Genomic DNA, 23,164 nt, shown 5'->3' with positions numbered 1-23,164 from the left:
TTTACACCACAATATACAGTGTTTATAGCTCTATGGGTTTATACCACAATATACAGTGTATATAGCTCTATGGGTTTACACCACAATATAGAGTGTTTATAGCTCTATGGGATAACATCACAATATACAGTGTATATAGCTCGATGGGTTTACACCACAATATACAGTGTTTATAGCTCTATGGGTTTACACCACAATATCCAGTGTTTATAGCTCTATGGGTTTACACCACAATATAGAGTGTTTTTAGCTCTATGGGTTTACAGCACAATATACAGTGTTTATAGCTCTATGGGTTTACACCACAATATCCAGTGTATATAGCTCTATGGGTTTATCCCACAATATACAGTGTATATAGCTCTATGGGTTTACACCACAATATACAGTGTTTATAGCTCTATGGGTTTACACCACAATATACAGTGTTTATAGCTCTATGGGTTTACACCACAATATACAGTGTTTATAGCTCTATGGGTTTACACCACAATATACAGTGTTTATAGCTCTATGGGTTTACACCACAATATACAGTGTTTATAGCTCTATGGGTTTACACCACAATATACAGTGTTTATAGCTCTATGGGTTTGCACCACAATATACAGTGTTTATAGCTCTATGGGTTTATCCCACAATATACAGTGTATATAGCTCTATGGGTTTACACCACAATATACAGTGTTTATAGCTCTATGGGTTTACACCACAATATACAGTGTGTATAGCTCTATGGGTATATACCACAATATACAGTGTATATAGCTCTTTGGGTTTACACCACAATATACAGTGTTTATAGCTCTATGGGTTTACACCACAATATCCAGTGTATATAGCTCTATGGGTTTACACCACAATATCCAGTGTATATAGCTCTATGGGTTAACACCACAATATACAGTGTATATAGCTCTATGGGTTTATACCACAATATACAGTGTATATAGCTCGATGGGTTTACACCACAATATACAGTGTTTATAGCTCTATGGGTTTACACCACAATATCCAGTGTTTATAGCTCTATGGGTTTACACCACAATATAGAGTGTTTTTAGCTCTATGGGTTTACAGCACAATATACAGTGTTTATAGCTCTATGGGTTTACACCACAATATCCAGTGTATATAGCTCTATGGGTTTATCCCACAATATACAGTGTATATAGCTCTATGGGTTTACACCACAATATACAGTGTTTATAGCTCTATGGGTTTACACCACAATATACAGTGTTTATAGCTCTATGGGTATATACCACAATATACAGTGTATATAGCTCTTTGGGTTTACACCACAATATACAGTGTTTATAGCTCTATGGGTTTACACCACAATATCCAGTGTATATAGCTCTATGGGTTTACACCACAATATCCAGTGTATATAGCTCTATGGGTTAACACCACAATATACAGTGTATATAGCTCTATGGGTTTATACCACAATATACTGTGTATATAGCTCTATGGGTTTGCACCACAATATACAGTATTTATAGCTCTATGGGTTTACACCACAATATACAGTGTTTTTAGCTCTATGGGTTAACACCACAATATACAGTGTATATAGCTCTATGGGTTTACACCACAATATACAGTGTTTATAGCTCTATGGGTTTACACCACAATATCCAGTGTATATAGCTCTATGGGTTAACACCACAATATACAGTGTATATAGCTCTATGGGTTTACACCACAATATACAGTGTTTATAGCTCTATGGGTTTACACCACAATATACAGTGTATATAGCTCTATGGGTTTATACCACAATATACGGTGTATATAGCTCTATGGGTTTACACCACAATATACAGTGTTTATAGCTCTATGGGTTTACACCACAATATACAGTGTATATAGCTCTATGGGTTTACACCACAATATACAGTGTTTATAGCTCTATGGGTTTATACCACAATATACAGTGCATATAGCTCTATGGGTTTACACCACAATATACAGTGTTTTTAGCTCTATGGGTTAACACCACAATATACAGTGTATATAGCTCTATGGGTTTACACCACAATATACAGTGTTTATAGCTCTGTGGGTTTACACCACAATATCCAGTGTATATAGCTCTATGGGTTAACACCACAATATACAGTGTATATAGCTCTATGGGTTTATACCACAATATACAGTGTATATAGCTCTTTGGGTTTACACCACAATATACAGTGTTTATAGCTCTATGGGTTTACACCACAATATACAGTGTATATAGCTCTATGGGTTTACACCACAATATACAGTGTATATAGCTCTATGGGTTTACACCACAATATACAGTGTTTATAGCTCTATGGGTTTACACCACAATATACAGTGTATATAGCTCTATGGGTTTACACCACAATATACAGTGTATATAGCTCTATGGGTTTACACCACAATATACAGTGTTTATAGCTCTATGGGTTTATACCACAATATACAGTGCATATAGCTCTATGGGTTTACACCACAATATACAGTGTATATAGCTCTATGGGTTTACACCACAATATACAGTGTATATAGCTCTATGGGTTTACACCACAATATACAGTGTATATAGCTCTATGGGTTTACACCACAATATACAGTGTATATAGCTCTATGGGTTTACACCACAATATCCAGTGTATATAGCTCTATGGGTTTATACCACAATATACAGTGTATATAGCTCTATGGGTTTACACCACAATATACAGTGTATATAGCTCTATGGGTTTACACCATAGTATACAGTGTATATAGCTCTATGGGTTTATACCACAATATACAGTGTTTATAGCTCTATGGGTTTATACCACAATATACAGTGTATATAGCTCTATGGGTTTACACCACAATCGACAGTGTATTTAGCTCTATGGGTTTACACCACAATACACAGTGTATATAGCTCTATGGGTTTACTCCACAATATACAGTGTATATAGCTCTATGGGTTTACACCACAATATCCAGTGTTTATAGCTCTTTGGGTTTACACCACAATGTACAGTGTTTGTAGCCCTATGGGTTTATACCACAATATACAGTGTATATAGCTCTATGGGTTTACACCACAATATACAGTGTATATAGCTCTATGGGTTTACACCACAATATGCAGTGTATATAGCTCTATGGGTTTACACCACAATATAGTGTATATAGCTCTATGGGTTTACACCACAATATACAGTGTATATAGCTCTATGGGTTTATACCACAATATACAGTGTATATAGCTCTATGGGTTTACACCACAATATACATTGTTTATAGCTCTATGGGTTTACACCACAATATACAGTGTATATAGCTCTATGGGTTTACGCCACAATATACAGTGTTTATAGCTCTATGGGTTTGTGCCACAATATACAGTGTATATAGTCTGTGTTACTTATCTACCGATGATGGTCTGTGGTCTCTATGTTTCTCTACTTCAGCCAGCAATCGTTCCTTCCTCATCATTTCAGGGAACCAGTGTGACATTTCCACATCTGAACCCACAATTATTCACCTTTCAATTGGGAGAAACACTCCCAAGTTGGGCCTTTGTCACACAGAAACTCAGCGCTGGCCTAGATATCTGGAGAAGCCTCTGAACCAGCTTAACTGTAACTTATACAAAGCCTGTAGTGCATATATAAGTTGCCTGCCTGGACTGAGATTTTTTTCACTTTTATCTGTTTGATGTGACCATAGATTTCCACCTACCCATTTTTAGAAGGCTCTGGATATTTATCCCAACGTCAAAGAATGATGTGCTCGGCATGACTTAGGCTGGTTAACATCGAGAGGCATTTGCCCAGAGCGCAGTCTTTAAATCAAATGTTTCTTTGCTTTTTCTCCAGTTTCCATGGATACCAATGGCATAAAACCAAGCAGGCTGAGTAAGCTTATCCGCCTTTCAGGGAATAATGTCACACAGGACTCCCTCCAAATATTCTGGGCTGCCGAGAGTGGGTTTGACTCCTTTCTGATCCAGTACAGAGTCGAGGGATCCGAGGAGCTGCAGAACTTCACTGTGCCTGGTGACCAACAATCTTCCTTCATTAGAGGCCTGAGGCCTAGCACCAAGTACCTGATTTCTCTCTATGGGCTCTCTGGCAGCAGACGAACGAGGCCATTAACCACTATATTAACTACTGCAGGTATTCCTCGCAAGCAAGTTACCTCAGCAAATTTATTTTAACCACTGCACAGCTTTTTCTCATCTCGTACTGAGAGAATTATCGCCTCAGATGCTCCTGGAAGCTCCAGTGCCACTATGGCAACCGCGGTCCACCATCTTGAAATAATACCCTCTTTTGTTTTCCATTTGTCGAAAAGCTCAGATGTTGTTAGTTTTTGTAATGTGTGGATGCCTTGTAGGGAAGACACGATTTTAATGCTTTTGAGTTGATTGTACTCCTTAGAGAATTAAGGGTTGTTCTCCTTACAGCAGTGACGTTTAAGGGCAGATTTAATAGGTGTTCAAATTATGAGGGGTTTTTATGGAGTAAATAAGGAGAAACTGTTTCCACTGGCGAGAGGAACAGTAACCAGAGGACAGAGATTTAAGGTCATTTTTATTAATGCAGTGCATTGTTGTGACCTGGAATGCACTGCCTGAAGGATGCTGGAAGCAGATTCAATAGTAACTTTCAAAAGAGAATTGGATATATAATTGAAGGGGGGATATTCATAGGGCTATGGGGAAAGAGCAGAGGAATGGGATTAATTGGATAGCTCTTTCAAAGAGTCAGCATAGGCACAATGGGCCGAATGGTCTGCTTTCTAAGATTCTAGGATTGTGATGCAGCAACCAATTGGAGTCATCCCATAAATCATTTACTGGAGACAGACAGTATTCTGGGCACGGTGGCCTATTGGAGAGGCTAGAAACTAGAAGGAAGCACTTCCTCATGCAGTCAAGTAGCAGCAGTTTCCCCTCAGTAAAGTGTTGTGTATTTCTTTTTCTTCCTCCTTTTAGCCTCCACAGACAACGAGGGAGTAAAATCGGGCAATCTTGGGAGCCTTTCATTCTCTAACATCACAGCTGACTCCCTCCAACTCTCCTGGACAGCAGAGACTGTCTTTGACTCCTTCCTAATACAGTATAAAGCTCAGGGTTCTGAGACTCTGCAGAACATCACGGTAACCGGTGACCGCCGATCAGCCTACATCACAGGCCTCAGGCCTACAACCAACTATACCATTTACCTCCATGGGGTATCTGATGGCCAACTCTCCAGGCCATTGGTGGCTCTCTTAACCATTACAGGTACTTGTGATCCAGCAATGGATCAAGCTAGCTATTCCTTTATCTCTCCTCAGGAAATATTTTCACCCTCCATCTCTCTGTTCTCTAGCTGGGAGCAAGAAAATATTTCTTCAACGTTGATCCCTCAAATTGCTTCTGTTGCTGTGGAAACTGCCAGCATTTTGTTTTTCCGAAGTATGACAGCAGGTTCCACATGTAGGCTTCTCGGGCCTAGTGGATGTTTCTAAGGTCTTAATTGAATAAATTATGCTTTTGTGTTAACATGTTCTGTACTTAACTGGTTCTAAAAGAGTGTAAAGTGAGATAAAAGTCAAATTAAGCTGCCTTTTCTTGGTGGGCATTTGGGCGTGTACATTTCCACACTAGTGTGCACAGGTTTAAGTATACACTGAAAATGCTTTGCTTTATGTTCCCATCCTTTCATTCTTCCAGGATTAGAAGGCAGAATTTCATCTTCACACAGTACAGGCCTCCATCATTCACTGCCCTCCTAACAAACACACTGAACATGGAGGCCACTTAACTGCCAGTCTCATTTCCAGGAATGTTCTCCATTCTCTTTCCATTTATGTCAGGCTCTTTCTTGCAGTATTTGCTTCCATGGAGGATCTCCCCTTTGTGTTCATCAAAGTCAGCTTAAAGTTACAGGATTATGTCAGATTATTAATGTAGAGAATGATACCTTTTAGAGAGGGAGTTACAGACCGGAATCTAATCGAGGGTATCGGGGTGTTTATATATAGAATAACAGATAACCGGGAGTGAGTTACAGACTGGAATCTAATCAAGGAGTTCGGGGTTTTTATAGATGTGATATCAGATACCCAGGAGTGAGTTACAGACTGGAAACTAATCGAGGGTTTCGGGGTGTTTATATATAGAATAACAGATAACCGGGAGTGAGTTACAGACTGAAATCTAATCGAGGGGATTCGGGTGTTTATATATAGAATAACAGATACCCGGGAGTGAGTTACAGACTGGAATCTAATCGAGGGGCTCGGGTGGTTTATATATCGAATAACTGATACCCGGGAGTGAGTTACAGACTGGAATCTAATCGAGGGGCTCGGGTGGTTTATATATCGAATAACTGATACCCGGGAGTGAGTTACAGACTGGAATCTAATCGAGGGTATCGGGGTGTTTATATATAGAATAACAGATACCCAGGAGTGAGTTACAGACCGGAATCTAATCGAGGGTATCGGGGTGTTTATATATAGAATAACAGATACCCAGGAGTGAGTTACAGACTGGAATCTAATCAAGGAGTTCGGGGTTTTTATAGATGTGATATCAGATACCCAGGAGTGAGTTACAGACTGGAAACTAATCGAGGGGATTCGGGTGTTTATATATAGAATAACAGATACCCGGGAGTGAACTGCAGACAGGAATCTAATCGAGGGGCTCGGGTGGTTTATATATAGAATAACTGATACCCGGGAGTGAGTTACAGACTGAAATCTAATCGAGGGGATTCGGGTGTTTATATATAGAATAACAGATACCCGGGAGTGAACTGCAGACAGGAATCTAATCGAGGGGCTCGGGTGGTTTATATATCGAATAACTGATACCCGGGAGTGAGTTACAGACTGGAATCTAATCGAGGGGTTCGGGTGGTTTATATATAGAATAACTGATACCCGGGAGTGAGTTACAGACTGGAATCTAATCGAGGGGTTCGGGTGGTTGAAATATAGAATAACAGATACCCGGGAGTGAGTTACAGATTGGAGTCTCATCGAGGGTTTCGGGGTGTTTATATATAGAATAACAGATACCCGGGAGTGAGTTACAGACTGGAATCTAATCGAGGGGTTTGGGGTTTTTATACATAGAATAACAGATACCCGGGAGTGAGTTACAGACTGGAATGTAATCGAGGGGTTCGGGTGGTTTATATATGGAATAACAGTTACCCGGGAGTGAACTGCAGACAGGAATCTAATCGAGGGGCTCGGGTGGTTTATATATCAAATAACAGATACCCGGGAGTGAGTTACAGACTGGAATCTAATCGAGGGGTTCGGGTGGTTTATATATAGAATAACAGATACCCGGGAGTGAGTTACAGACTGGAATCTAATCGATGGGCTTGGGTGGTTGAAATACAGAATAACAGATACCCGGGAGTGAGTTACAGACTGGAATCTAATCGATGGGCTTGGGTGGTTTATATATAGAATAACAGATACCCGGGAGTGAGTTACAGACTGGAATCTAATCGATGGGCTTGGGTGGTTTATATATAGAATAACAAATACCCGGGACTGAACTATTGAGGTCACAGATCTTGAAGCCCACTCGGGAAATGATTTCTTTACTCACTGGGGAGACGGGGGAGGGGGAGGGTTTGGGTTTGGGAAGAATTCACCTTCGGACGTGGGATCTGGATGGCTGAGATTAGCCTGCTTTTCCCTACAATCTCACCCTCCTTGCCTCTTTCTGCCACCATTAACCGTACATTTGATCCTCTCTCTAGCCATTCCGGTTCACACAGCTGGCTTCAACACACTGGGAAGACTTTTGGTCTCCGATGTGGACACTCACAGCCTCAAACTCTCCTGGACGGTGGAGGAAGGGGCCTTTGACTCTTTCTTGGTCCAGTACAGAGACTCGCAGGGGCAGCTGGAGGCCCAGGAGGTGAGGGTATCAGGCAATCTTCGGGACGTCACCATTGCAGATCTCAGACCGGGCACCGAGTACCTCATTTCTCTCTATGGCGTGTTAAAGAATCAACAGACAGAGCCTATCCCCATTATGGCACGAACAGGTACTAATTAGGCCTAGTGGCTCAGTCTTTGTTCTCAGGGTTATAGTGTCTCTGTTATTCTCATAGAATGATCAAGTTCTTCATTTATCACCATTTCACCCCAATACAGGAGGTCATATTGAGCAGACAATAATTTTAGCTCAATGTTTTTGTTTCCGTCTAGAGGCTGGAGTGTTATGTTATCACCTGGGACACTCTGTTATTTCAGTCAAGTTTGGTGTCATGTTTTGTCTCTACTTCCCAAACGTTCCAGGGTGTGAATAGTACGCGGAAAAATTAATATTACCATGCCGGTGAAAATCTGAAATGAAAACTGAGAGCTCTGGGGGCACTCAGCAGGTCAGGTAACATCTACCAATGGGGAAAAGCAGATTGAGCAGTCATCGAATAATACAGAACTGCAGGAGGCCATTCGGCCCATCGTGCTAGCATTGGCTCTTTGGCAGACGTAACCCTTCCCCAAATATTCACTCTTGCTGCAGGTCCTGCCTGATTTGCTGAATGTTTCTGGAATCTTCCGCTCTTGTTTACCACCACTATCTCCTTGCAGTTGTCGAACAGGGAAATACTGGGAGTTGGCCATCTCTTCACTCCCGATCCTCTTCACACTGTGATTCTCGCTATTGGCTGGGAGAATGGGGGGACGGGGAGGCAGTGAAGGATCATTCCTTGACCCTTCATCTTCTTTCTGATGATAATTTGTTTTAAATTGAGCTGCATTAAATATTTGAGGTTCTAATCCTAGAGTCACGGCCCTCCCTCCCCCTGATACCCGCCCTCAGCTCACTGCAGTGCTCATGTCCAGAACTACATGGGCACTTGGAATATTCAGCCCACATGCTGGGAATGTCCGACACAAAATCCAGGCCTTCCTGACCTTTGACCTATACATTGATCGAAGACAACACTATCCCAGCAGCCTGGAGTCAGCGGGACAGATGGCCGACTGGTTCATTATAAGCAATGTTTGTTCTAAGGCAACGTCAAAACTGTGGGAATGCCAGGGTCAAGGGTCAAGAATCTGACAGACCTCCCAGGAATCTTCCTCTTGGTTGATAGATTGTGGAGATGGCTTCTACAAGGGGTCTTGTTCCTGCTGCGCCTCACGACATTGTCCAGTGTCCAATTAACTTCACTTCAGCCCCATCCTGTCAACAGGAAAATGGTGCCTCTGTAAAGCAATGAGGGTGAGCTGTTACATGTCTCGTGATGTTCTTCTCCTGCCTCCGTTCGAATGAGCTGGGTTAAAGAACAAAGAACAAAGAAAATTACAGCACAGGAACAGGCCCTTCGGCCCTCCAAGCCTACGCCGATCCAAATCCTCTATCTAAACATGTCGCCTATTTTCTAAGGGTCTGTATCTCTTTACTTCCTGCCCATTCATGTATCTGTCTAGATACATCTTAAAAGAAGCTATCATGCCCGCGTCTACCACCTCCGCTGGTAATGTGTTCCATGCACCCACCACCCTCTGCGTAAAGAACTTTCCACGCATATCCCCCCTAAACTTTTCCCCTTTCACTTTGAACTCATGTCCCCTTGTAATTGAATCCCCCACTCTGGGAAAAAGCTTCTTGCTATCCAGCCTGTCTATACCTCTCATGATTTTGTACACCTCAATCAGGTCCCCCCTTAACCTCCGTCTTTCTAATGAAAATAATCCTAATCTACTCAACCTCTCTTCATAGCTAGCGCCCTCCATACCAGGCAACATCCTGGTGAACCTCCTCTGCACCCTCTCCAAAGCATCCACATCCTTTTGGTAATGTGGCGACCAGAACTGCACGCAGTATTCCAAATGTGGCCGAACCAAAATCCTATACAACTGTAACATGACCTGCCAACTCTTGTACTCAATACCCCGTCCGATGAAGGAAAGCATGCCGTATGCCTTCTTGACCACTCTATTGACCTGCGTTGCCACCTTCAGGGAACAATGGACCTGAACACCCAAATCTCTCTGTACATCAATTTTCCCCAGGACTTTTCCATTTACTGTATACTTCACTCTTGAATTGGATCTTCCAAAATGCATCACCTCGCATTTGCCCTGATTGAACTCCATCTGCCATTTCTCTGCCCAACTCTCCAGTCTATCTATATTCTGCTGTATTCTCTGACAGTCCCCTTCAGTATCTGCTACTCCACCAATCTTAGTGTCGTCTGCAAACTTGCTAATCAGACCACCTATACTTTCCTCCAAATCATTTATGTATATCACAAACAACAGTGGTCCCAGCATGGATCCCTGTGGAACACCACTGGTCACACGTCTCCATTTTGAGAAACTCCCTTCCACTGCTACTCTCTGTCTCCTGTTGCCCAGCCAGTTCTTTATCCATCTAGCTAGTACACCTTGGACCCCATGCGCCTTTACTTTCTCCATCAGCCTACCATGGGGAACCTTATCAAACACCTTACTGAAGTCCATGTATATGACATCTACAGCCCTTCCCTCATCAATCAACTTTGTCACTTCCTCAAAGAATTCTATTAAGTTGGTCAGACATGACCTTCCCTGCACAAAACCATGTTGCCTATCACTGATAAGCCCATTTTCTTCCAGATGGGAATAGATCCTATCCCTCAGTATCTTCTCCAGCAGCTTCCCTACCACTGACGTCAGGCTCACCGGTCTATAATTACCTGGATTTTCCCTGCTACCCTTCTTAAGCCGACTTGACCTAGAGTAATCAAACATCTGTCTAACCTCAACATCCGTCATGTCCCTCTCCTCGGTGAATACCGATGCAAAGTACTCGTTTAGAATCTCACCCATTTTCTCTGACTCCACGCATAACTTTCCTCCTTTGTCCTTGAGTGGGCCAATCCTTTCTCTAGTTACCCTCTTGCTCCTTATATATGAATAAAAGGCTTTGGGATTTTCCTTAACCCTGTTTGCTAAAGATATTTCATGACCCCTTTTAGCCCTCTTAATTCCTCGTTTCAGATTGCGCCTACAATCCCGATATTCTTTCAAAGCTTCGTCTTTCTTCAGCCGCCTAGACCTTATGTGTGCTTCCTTTTTCCTCTTAGCTATTCTCACAATTTCACCTGTCATCCATGGTTCCCTAATCTTGCCATTTCTACCCCTCATTTTCACAGGAACATGTCTCTCCTGCACGCTAATCAGCTCTCTTTAAAAGCCTCCCACATATCAAAAGTGGATTTACCTTCAAACAGCTGCTCCCAATTTACATTCCCCAGCTCCTGCCGAATTTTGGTATGGTTGGCCTTGCCCCAATTTAGCACTCTTCCTTTCGGACCACTCTCGTCTTTGTCCATGAGTATTCTAAAACTTACGGAATTGTGATCACTATTCCCAAAGTAGTCCCCTACTGAAACGTCAACCACCTGGCCTGGCTCATTTCCCAACACCAGGTCCAGTATGGCCCCTTCCCATGTTGGACTATTTACATACTGCTCTAGAAAACCCTCCTGGGTTATCATGGGAAGCTAAAGTGTTTAGTCAGCTCAAAGACCTTTGTGAGCGAAATAGTTTTTGGCAGCATGGGAGAGGCAATCCATGATTGTGATTGGTCACAACACAATCAATAATGCCTGAGATCGCTGCCACTTGGCACCTTCGGGTTTGAGCGGCCATTTTCTTGTCCTTCGAGCCGAATAGGTGTCAGTAGAAGGCTCTGCTGCTTTCCACACGGAATCGCACTTGTCAATCCCCCTTCCCCCGCCTTCCGGACCCTTCCATTCCCATTCCTCTGGTCCACATTGAGGGAAGAGTGAATCTCGCTCGGAGTGTCATTTTCTGTGTTTTTATTCCAGCTCGAGAGAGCCGGAGCAGATTGAGCTTCACAGATCTTGGAGCCACCTCGGTCACCGTCAACTGGGAAGCACCTTCAGTTCCTGTCGATACCTTCAAGATCTTCTATGTCCCGACGAAGCAAGGTGAGGCCTTGATGACCAGGCCCTGCGTTCAGTAACTACTGCTCGGTGTGTATGTGCATGTGTGAGTGTGTGTGTGAGAGAGTGTGTGTGAGTGGCTGAGTGCGAGAGTGTGTGTGTGCGTGTGAGAGAGTATGTGTGTGAGAGTGTGTGTGAGTGTGAGAGTGTGTGTGAGAGAATGTCTGAGTCTGTGAGTGTGTCTGAGTGCGAGAGTGTGTGTGTGTGCGTGTGAGAGAGTGTGTGTGTGAGTGTGTCTGAGTGCGAGTGTGAGAGTGTGTGTGTGTGTGTGCGAGAGTGTCTGAGTGTGAGTGTGAGAGTGTCTGAGTGTGAGAGTGTGTGTGTCTGAGTGCGAGTGTGTGAGTGTGTCTGAGTGTGAGAGTGTGTGTGTGTGAGAGTGTCTGAGTGTGAGTGTGAGAGTGTGTGTGTGTGCGTGTGAGAGTGAGAGAGTGTGTGTGTGTGTCTGAGTGCGAGTGTGAGAGTGTGTGTGTGTCTGAGTGTGAGAGAGTGTCTGAGTGTGAGTGTGAGAGTGTGTGTGAGAGTGTCTGAGTGTGAGTGTGAGAGAGTGTGTGAGAGTGTCTGAGTGTGAGAGAGTGTGTGTGTGTGTGTGAGTGTGAGAGAGTGTCTGAGTGAGAGTGTGAGAGTGTGTGAGAGTGTGTGAGAGTGTTTGAGTGTGAGTGTGAGAGTGTGTGTGAGAGAGTGTGTGTGTCTGAGTGTGAGTGTGAGAGTGTGTGTGAGAGTGTGTGTGAGTGTGAGAGTGTCTGAGTGTGAGTGTGTGAGAGTGTCTGAGTGTGAGTGTGTGAGAGTGTGTGAGTGTGAGAGTGTGTGTGAGAGAGTGTGTGAGAGTGTCTGAGTGTGAGTGTGCGTGCACAGCGGCAGCTCATTAAATTTTGATCCACCTCAGAACAGAGGAGGAGATTTCTGGCCTGAATTGTCGAAACCATTCAGTTAGACAATCGGCACCTGAACAGTTTCAGTCAGTGACCTTTAACCCTTGGTTTGTCAATCAAGTTCAACCCCATGCGCTGTGTGTTGCTGAACTTTGACCCCTGCTGTGGTGTGTGGCAACAAACTTTTTATCTTCGTGTGCTGCTCCTCCGAGCCCTTTAACCCCTCCCCCACCTGGTGCTGTTGCTTCTTTCCGTGCAGGTGAGCCAAGGAGTGTGATAACAGAAGGCGGGAAAACTAATATCACCCTGACAGGCCTGGTCCCAGCCACTCAATACGAGATCAACCTGGTGGCTGTGCGGGGGAGCATCGAAAGTCCCCCCATCCTGGACCACTTCACAACTGGTGAGTGAGGAGTGGAGGGGTGGGGGATAGGGGGGAGTATAGGGGGTGATGGGTGTGTCAGAGGTGGGCAGTGGTACAGAGGCGGGTATAGGCGGGCTGAGCAATCTCATACTCCAGGCCCCGGGGGAGCACCGTGAGGCGAGCGTTCATCTGACCTGTACAACCCATTAATTCTAACTCCAATTCCCCTTCGCTATCTCCCTCCGCCACTTCCCCATCCCATTTTCCCGACCCCATTCCCCTATCCCTGTTCCTGGACAGTGCAGCACTCCCTCAGTACTGATACTCCGACAATGCAGCTCTCCCTCAGTACTGACCCTCCGACAATGCAGCAATCCCTCAGCTCTGACACTCCCAGTGCAGTACTGAGCCTGGATTATGTGCTCAAGTCTCTGGAGTGGGCGAGGGGTCCAAGCAATATCTTGCCAGTGTGGAGGTTGAGTGTCAGGTGAGCTGGCAGAGTGCCAGCTACTGTTTGGAGGTCTGCTCTGCGAGGTGTCACTACATCGAGCTCAGGCCACAGAAACAGTCCAATTGGCCCAAATGGTCCATGCTGGTGTTATTGCTCCACACGGACCCACCCTCTTCATCTCACCCCATCACCAAATCCTTCTATTCCTGTCTCCCTCATGTGTTTATCCACCTTCCCCCTGAAATGTATTGATACTATTCACCTGAATCATAACTGTGGCAGCGAATTCTACATTCCCACCACTCACTGGGTGAAGAATTTCCCCTGGAATTCACTCCCGGATTTATTCGTGACTCTCTGATTAATAACCACTAGTTTTGATCACTCCACAAGTGGAAACACTATCAAACCCTTTTATCATTTTCATAACTTCAGTTCATGTTTTCCTGATAGATTTAACCTCTCAGTTCAGAGATAAATCATTCTTACAGATTCTCCAGTACCTCGAAATCCTCAGTGAAAGCAATGCTGAGGATTGGAATGTATATTGGATATTAATTATCCAGTCATTCCAGCGAAAACAAAGAGGAAGTTCAGTTGTGTAATGATCAGATTGTCTCTATTGGTGTGGAAGGTGAAATGATTTCCACATTGTTGTGTTTGTAAAGCCCCAGATGCTCCATCTGATCTGAAGGCTGTGAATGTTTCCCAGACGATGGCGCTCCTGATCTGGAGACCTGCAATTGCATCGATCGATCACTACGTCATCACCTACGGTGATGGCAGAACCGGTAAGTGGGGAATAAAAACAGGAGTTACAACCTCCAACACAGGGTCACAGACACTGCCCACAGTGCCACGCTCCGGAACCCCCACTCCTACAACACAGGGTGACAAACACTGTCCACAGTGCAATGTCCCAGAACCGCACTCCGACAACACAGGGTGACAGACACTGGCCACAGTGCCACGCTCCAGAACCCCACTCCTACAACGCAGGGTGACAGACACTGCCCACAGTGCCACGCTCCGGAACCCCCACTCCTACAACACAGGGTGACAAACACTGTCCACAGTGCAATGTCCCAGAACCGCACTCCGACAACACAGGGTGACAGACACTGGCCACAGTGCCACGCTCCAGAACCCCACTCCTACAACGCAGGGTGACAGACACTGCCCACAGTGCCACGCTCCGGAACCTCACTCCGACAACACAGGGTGACAGACACTGCCCACAGTGCCACGCTCCGGAACCCCACTCCGACAACACAGGGTGACAAACACTGCCCACAGTGCTACGTCCCAGAACCCCACTCCTACAACACAGGGTGACAGACACTGCCCACAGTGCCACGCTCCGGAACCCCCATCCACCAACACAGGGTGACAGACACTGCCCACAGTGCCACACTCCGGAACCCCACTCCTACAACACAGGGTAACAGACATTGCCCACAGTGCCACGCCCCGGAACCCCCATCCTCCAACACAGGGTCACAGACACTGCCCACAGTGCCACGCTCCGGAACCCCACTCCTGCAACACAGGGTGACAAACACAGCCCACAGTGCAACGTCCCAGAACCCCACTCCTACAACACAGGGTGACAGACACTGCCCACAGTGCAACGTCCCAGAACCCCACTCCTACAACACAGGGTGACAGACACTGCCCACAGTGCCACGCCCCGGAACCCCAGTCCAACAACACAGGGTGACAGACACTGCCCACAGTGCCACACTCCGGAACCCCCACTCCTACAACACAGGGTCACAGAAACTGCTCACAGTGCCACGCTCCGGAACCCAAGTCATACAACACAGCGTCACAGACACTCCCCACAGTGCCACGCTCCGGAACCCAAGTCCTACAACACAGGGTGACAGACACTGCCCACAGTGCCACGCTCCAGAACCCCACTCCGACAACACAGGGTCACAGACACTGCCCACAGTGCCACACTCCAGAACCCCACTCCTACAACACAGGGTCACAGACACTGCCCACAGTGTCACGCCCCGGAACCCCCATCCTCCAACACAGGGTCACAGACACAGCCCACAGTGCCACGCCCCGGAACCCCCATCCTCCAACACAGGGTCACAGACACTGGCCACAGTGCCACGCTCCAGAACCCCACTCCTACAACGCAGGGTGACAGACACTGCCCACAGTGCCACGCTCCGGAACCTCACTCCGACAACACAGGGTGACAGACACTGCCCACAGTGCCACGCTCCGGAACCCCACTCCGACAACACAGGGTGACAAACACTGCCCACAGTGCTACGTCCCAGAACCCCACTCCTACAACACAGGGTGACAGACACTGCCCACAGTGCCACGCTCCGGAACCCCCATCCACCAACACAGGGTGACAGACACTGCCCACAGTGCCACACTCCGGAACCCCACTCCTACAACACAGGGTAACAGACATTGCCCACAGTGCCACGCCCCGGAACCCCCATCCTCCAACACAGGGTCACAGACACTGCCCACAGTGCCACGCTCCGGAACCCCACTCCTGCAACACAGGGTGACAAACACAGCCGACAGTGCAACGTCCCAGAACCCCACTCCTACAACACAGGGTGACAGACACTGCCCACAGTGCAACGTCCCAGAACCCCACTCCTACAACACAGGGTGACAGACACTGCCCACAGTGCCACGCCCCAGAACCCCAGTCCAACAACACAGGGTGACAGACACTGCCCACAGTGCCACACTCCGGAACCCCCACTCCTACAACACAGGGTCACAGAAACTGCTCACAGTGCCACGCTCCGGAACCCAAGTCATACAACACAGCGTCACAGACACTCCCCACAGTGCCACGCTCCGGAACCCAAGTCCTACAACACAGGGTGACAGACACTGCCCACAGTGCCACGCTCCAGAACCCCACTCCGACAACACAGGGTCACAGACACTGCCCACAGTGCCACACTCCAGAACCCCACTCCTACAACACAGGGTCACAGACACTGCCCACAGTGTCACGCCCCGGAACCCCCATCCTCCAACACAGGGTCACAGACACTGCCCACAGTGCCACGCCCCGGAACCCCCATCCTCCAACACAGGGTCACAGACACTGCCCACAGTGCCACGCTCCGGAACCCCACTCCTGCAACACAGGGTGACAAACACTGCCCACAGTGCAACGTCCCAGAAACCCACTCCTACAACACAGGGTGACAGACACTGCCCACAGTGCCACGCTCCGGAACCCCACTCCTACAACACAGGGTGACAGACACTGCCCACAGTGCAACGTCCCAGAACCCCACTCCTACAACACAGCGTGACAGACACTGCCCACAGTGCAACGTCGCAGAACCACACTCCTTCAACACAGGGTGACAGACACTGCCCACAGTGCCACGCCCCGGAACCCCAGTCCAACAACACAGGGTGACAGTCACTGCCCACAGTGCCACGCCCCGGAACCCCACTCCTACAACACAGGGTCACAGACACTGCCCACAGTGCCACGCCCCGGAACCCCACTCCTACAACACAGGATCACAGACACTGCTCACAGTGCCACGCCCCGGAAGCCCACTCCTACAACACAGAGTGACAGACACTGCACACAGTGCCACGTCCCAGAACCGCACTCCTACATCACAGGGTCACAGACACTGCTCACAGTGCCAAACTCCGGAACCCCTACTCCGACAACACAGGGTCACAGACACTGCCCACAGTGCCACGCTCCGGAACCGCGATCCTCCAACACAGGGTCACAGACACTGCCCACAGTGCCACGCTCCGGAAGCCCACTCCTACAACACAGGGTAACAGACACTGCCCACAGTGCCATGCTCCGGAACACCCAACCTACAACACAGGGTCACAGACACTGCCCACAGTGCCACGTCCCAGAACCCCACTCCTCCAACACAGGGTCACAGACACTGCCCACAGTGCCACGCTCCGTAACCCCCATCCTCCAACACAGGGTCAGACACTGCCCACAGTGCCACACTCTAGAACCCCCACTCCTACAACACAGGGTGACAGACACGGCCCACAGTGCCACGTCCCAGAACCCCACTCCTACAACACAGGGTCACAGAAACTGCCCACAGTGCCATGCTCCGGAAACCCAACCTACAACACAGGGTGACAGACACTGACCACAGTGCCACGCTCCGGAACCCCACTCCTCCAACACAGGGTCACAGACACTGCCCACAGTGCAACGTCCCAGAACCCCACTTCTGCAACACAAAGTGACAGACACTGCCCACAGTGCAACGTCCCAGAACCACACTCCTACAACACAGGGTCAGAGACACTGCCCACAGTGCCACGCCCCGGAACCCCACTCCTACAACACAGGGTCACAGACACTGCCCACAGTGCCACGCTCCGGAACCCCACTCCTACAACACAGGGTCACAGACACTGCTCACAGTGCCAAACTCCGGAACCCCTACTCCTACAACACAGGGTCACAGACACTGCTCACAGTGGCACGCTCCGGAAACGACATCCTCCAACACAGGGTCACAGACACTGCCCACAGTGCCATGCTCCGGAACCGCCATCCTCCAACACAGGATCACAGACACTGCCCACAGTGCCACGCTACGGAACCCCACTCCTACAACGCAGGGTAACAGACACTGCCCACAGTGCCATGCTCCAGAACACCCAACCTGCAACACAGGGTCACAGACACTGCCCACAGTGCCACGTCCCAGAACCCCACTCCTCCAACACAGTGTCACAGACACTGCCCACAGTGCCACACTCTAGAACCCCCACTCCTACAACACAGGGTGACAGACACTGCCCACAGTGCCACGCTCCGGAACCGCCATCCTCCAACACAGTGTCACAGACACTGCCCACAGTGCCACACTCTAGAACCCCCACTCCTCCAACACAGGGTCACAGACACTGCTCACAATGCCAAACTCCAGAACCCCCACTCCTACAACACAGGGTGACAGACACTGCCCACAGTGCCACACTCTAGAACCCCCACTCCTACAACACAGGGTGACAGACTGCCCACAGTGCCACGTCCCAGTACCCCACTCCTCCAACACAGGGTCACAGACACTGCCCACAGTGCCATGCTCCGGAAACCCAAACTACAACACAGGGTGACAGACACTGACCACAGTGCCACGCTCCGGAACCCCACTCCTCCAACACAGGGTCACAGACACTGCCCACAGTGCCACGCTCCGGAACCCCAGTCCTACAACACAGGGTCACAGACACTGCCCACAGTGCCACACTCCGGAACCACACTCCGACAACACAGGGTGACAGACACTGCCCACAGTGACCCGCCCCGGAACCCCCTTCTTCAAACACAGGGTCACAGACACTGCTAACAGTGCCACGCTCCGGAACCCCAGTCCTACAACACAGGGTCACAGAAACTGCACACAGTGCCAAACTCCGGAACCCCCACTAATACAACACAGGGTCACAGACACTGCTCACAGTGCCACTCTCCGGAACCCCCACTCCTACAACACAGGGTCACAGACACTGCTCACAGTGACACACTCAGGAACCCCACTCCTACAACACAGGGTGACAGACACTGCTCCCAGTGCCACACTCCGGAACCCCACTCCGACAACACAGGGTCACAGACACTGCTCACAGTGCCACACTCCGGAACCCCACTCCTACAACACAGGGTCACAGACACTGCTCACAGTGCCACACTCTGGAACCCCCACTCCTACAACACAGGGTGACAGACACTGCACACAGTGCCACGCTCCGGAGCCCCCACTCCTACAACACAGGGTGACAGACACTGCACACAGTGCAACACTCCAGAACCCCCACTCCTACAACACGGGGTGACAGACACTGCACACAGTGCCTCGGTCTGGAACCCCCACTCCTACAACACAGGGTCACAGACACTGCCCACAGTGCCACGCTCCGGAACCCCCATCCTCCAACACAGGGGTCAGACACTGCCCACAGTGCCACGTCCCAGAACCCCACTCCTCCAACACAGGGTCACAGACACTGCCCAAAGTGCCACGCTCCGGAACCCCCATCCTCCAGCACAGGGGTCAGACACTGCCCACAGTGCCACACTCTAGAACCCCCACTCCTACAACACAGGGTGACAAACACTGCCCACAGTGCCACGTCCCAGAACCCCACTCCTCCAACACAGGGTCACAGACACTGCGCACAGTGCCACACTCTGGAACCCCCACTCCTACAACACAGGGTCACAGACACTGCCCACAGTGCCACGCCCCGGAACCCCCATCCTCCAACACAGGGTCACAGACACTGCCCACAGTGCCACGCTCCGGAACCCCACTCCTGCAACACAGGGTGACAAACACTGCCCACAGTGCAACGTCCCAGAACCCCACTCCTACAACACAGGGTCACAGACACTGCCCACAGTGCCACGCCCCGGAACCCCACTCCTACAACACAGGGTGACAGACACTGCCCACAGTGCAACGTCCCAGAACCCCACTCCTACAACACAGGGTGACAGACACTGCCCACAGTGCAACGTCCCAGAACCACACTCCGACAACACAGGGTGACAGACACTGCCCACAGTGCCACGCCCCGGAACCCCACTCCAACAACACAGGGTGACAGACACTGCCCACAGTGCCACTCCCCGGAACCCCACTGCTACAACACAGGGTCACAGACACTGCCCACAGTGCCACGCTCCGGAACCCCAGTCCTACAACACAGGGTCACAGACACTGCCCACAGTGCCACACTCCGGAACCACACTCCGACAACACAGGGTGACAGACACTGCCCACAGTGACCCGCCCCGGAACCCCCTTCTTCAAACACAGGGTCACAGACACTGCTAACAGTGCCACGCTCCGGAACCCCAGTCCTACAACACAGGGTCACAGAAACTGCACACAGTGCCAAACTCCGGAACCCCCACTAATACAACACAGGGTCACAGACACTGCTCACAGTGCCACTCTCCGGAACCCCCACTCCTACAACACAGGGTCACAGACACTGCTCACAGTGACACACTCAGGAACCCCACTCTTACAACACAGGGTGACAGACACTGCTCACAGTGCCACACTCCGGAACCCCACTCCGACAACACAGGGTCACAGACACTGCTCACAGTGCCACACTCCGGAACCCCACTCCTACAACACAGGGTCACAGACACTGCTCACAGTGCCACACTCTGGAACCCCCACTCCTACAACACAGGGTGACAGACACTGCACACAGTGCCACGCTCCGGAGCCCCCACTCCTACAACACAGGGTGACAGACACTGCACACAGTGCAACACTCCAGAACCCCCACTCCTACAACACGGGGTGACAGACACTGCACACAGTGCCTCGGTCTGGAACCCCCACTCCTACAACACAGGGTCACAGACACTGCCCACAGTGCCACGCTCCGGAACCCCCATCCTCCAACACAGGGGTCAGACACTGCCCACAGTGCCACGTCCCAGAACCCCACTCCTCCAACACAGGGTCACAGACACTGCCCAAAGTGCCACGCTCCGGAACCCCCATCCTCCAACACAGGGGTCAGACACTGCCCACAGTGCCACACTCTAGAACCCCCACTCCTACAACACAGGGTGACAAACACTGCCCACAGTGCCACGTCCCAGAACCCCACTCCTCCAACACAGGGTCACAGACACTGCGCACAGTGCCACACTCTGGAACCCCCACTCCTACAACACAGGGTCACAGACACTGCCCACAGTGCCACGCCCCGGAACCCCCATCCTCCAACACAGGGTCACAGACACTGCCCACAGTGCCACGCTCCGGAACCCCACTCCTGCAACACAGGGTGACAAACACTGCCCACAGTGCAACGTCCCAGAACCCCACTCCTACAACACAGGGTCACAGACACTGCCCACAGTGCCACGCCCCGGAACCCCACTCCTACAACACAGGGTGACAGACACTGCCCACAGTGCAACGTCCCAGAACCCCACTCCTACAACACAGGGTGACAGACACTGCCCACAGTGCAACGTCCCAGAACCACACTCCGACAACACAGGGTGACAGACACTGCCCACAGTGCCACGCCCCGGAACCCCACTCCAACAACACAGGGTGACAGACACTGCCCACAGTGCCACTCCCCGGAACCCCACTGCTACAACACAGGGTCACAGACACTGCCCACAGTGCCACGCTCCGGAACCCCAGTCCTACAACACAGGGTCACAGACACTGCCCACAGTGCCACACTCCGGAACCACACTCCGACAACACAGGGTGACAGACACTGCCCACAGTGACCCGCCCCGGAACCCCCTTCTTCAAACACAGGGTCACAGACACTGCTAACAGTGCCACGCTCCGGAACCCCAGTCCTACAACACAGGGTCACAGAAACTGCACACAGTGCCAAACTCCGGAACCCCCACTAACACAACACAGGGTCACAGACACTGCTCACAGTGCCACTCTCCGGAACCCCCACTCCTACAACACAGGGTCACAGACACTGCTCACAGTGACACACTCAGGAACCCCACTCTTACAACACAGGGTGACAGACACTGCTCACAGTGCCACACTCCGGAACCCCACTCCGACAACACAGGGTCACAGACACTGCTCACAGTGCCACACTCCGGAACCCCACTCCTACAACACAGGGTCACAGACACTGCTCACAGTGCAACGTCCCAGAACCACACTCCGACAACACAGGGTGACAGACACTGCCCACAGTGCCACGCCCCGGAACCCCACTCCAACAACACAGGGTGACAGACACTGCCCACAGTGCCACTCCCCGGAACCCCACTGCTACAACACAGGGTCACAGACACTGCCCACAGTGCCACGCTCCGGAACCCCAGTCCTACAACACAGGGTCACAGACACTGCCCACAGTGCCACACTCCGGAACCACACTCCGACAACACAGGGTGACAGACACTGCCCACAGTGACCCGCCCCGGAACCCCCTTCTTCAAACACAGGGTCACAGACACTGCTAACAGTGCCACGCTCCGGAACCCCAGTCCTACAACACAGGGTCACAGAAACTGCACACAGTGCCAAACTCCGGAACCCCCACTAATACAACACAGGGTCACAGACACTGCTCACAGTGCCACTCTCCGGAACCCCCACTCCTACAACACAGGGTCACAGACACTGCTCACAGTGACACACTCAGGAACCCCACTCTTACAACACAGGGTGACAGACACTGCTCACAGTGCCACACTCCGGAACCCCACTCCGACAACACAGGGTCACAGACACTGCTCACAGTGCCACACTCCGGAACCCCACTCCCACAACACAGGGTCACAGACACTGCTCACAGTGCCACACTCTGGAACCCCCACTCCTACAACACAGGATGACAGACACTGCACACAGTGCCACGCTCCGGAGCCCCCACTCCTACAACACAGGGTGACAGACACTGCACACAGTGCAACACTCCAGAACCCCCACTCCTACAACACGGGGTGACAGACACTGCA

At 49.8% G+C, this 23,164-nt stretch overlaps 1 protein-coding gene across 2 annotated transcripts in view; it reads left to right on the top strand.

Moving 5' to 3' along the window:
- Positions 1-23,164, top strand: part of LOC137346092 (tenascin-like) — a 326,039-nt gene that overhangs the window by 281,187 nt on the left and 21,688 nt on the right. For both annotated transcript variants that reach the window (XM_068009389.1, XM_068009390.1), the window contains 6 exons: positions 3,858-4,157; positions 4,979-5,269; positions 7,761-8,051; positions 11,835-11,957; positions 13,101-13,244; positions 14,325-14,447. In XM_068009389.1, the coding sequence (XP_067865490.1) occupies positions 3,858-4,157; positions 4,979-5,269; positions 7,761-8,051; positions 11,835-11,957; positions 13,101-13,244; positions 14,325-14,447 (1,272 nt within the window). The remainder of the gene's footprint in view (positions 1-3,857; positions 4,158-4,978; positions 5,270-7,760; positions 8,052-11,834; positions 11,958-13,100; positions 13,245-14,324; positions 14,448-23,164) is intronic.

This window comes from Heterodontus francisci, chromosome 29 (assembly GCF_036365525.1).
Source record: "Heterodontus francisci isolate sHetFra1 chromosome 29, sHetFra1.hap1, whole genome shotgun sequence".
Classification (NCBI taxonomy): domain Eukaryota; kingdom Metazoa; phylum Chordata; class Chondrichthyes; order Heterodontiformes; family Heterodontidae; genus Heterodontus; species Heterodontus francisci.
This window is presented reverse-complemented; position numbering and strand designations above follow the sequence as displayed.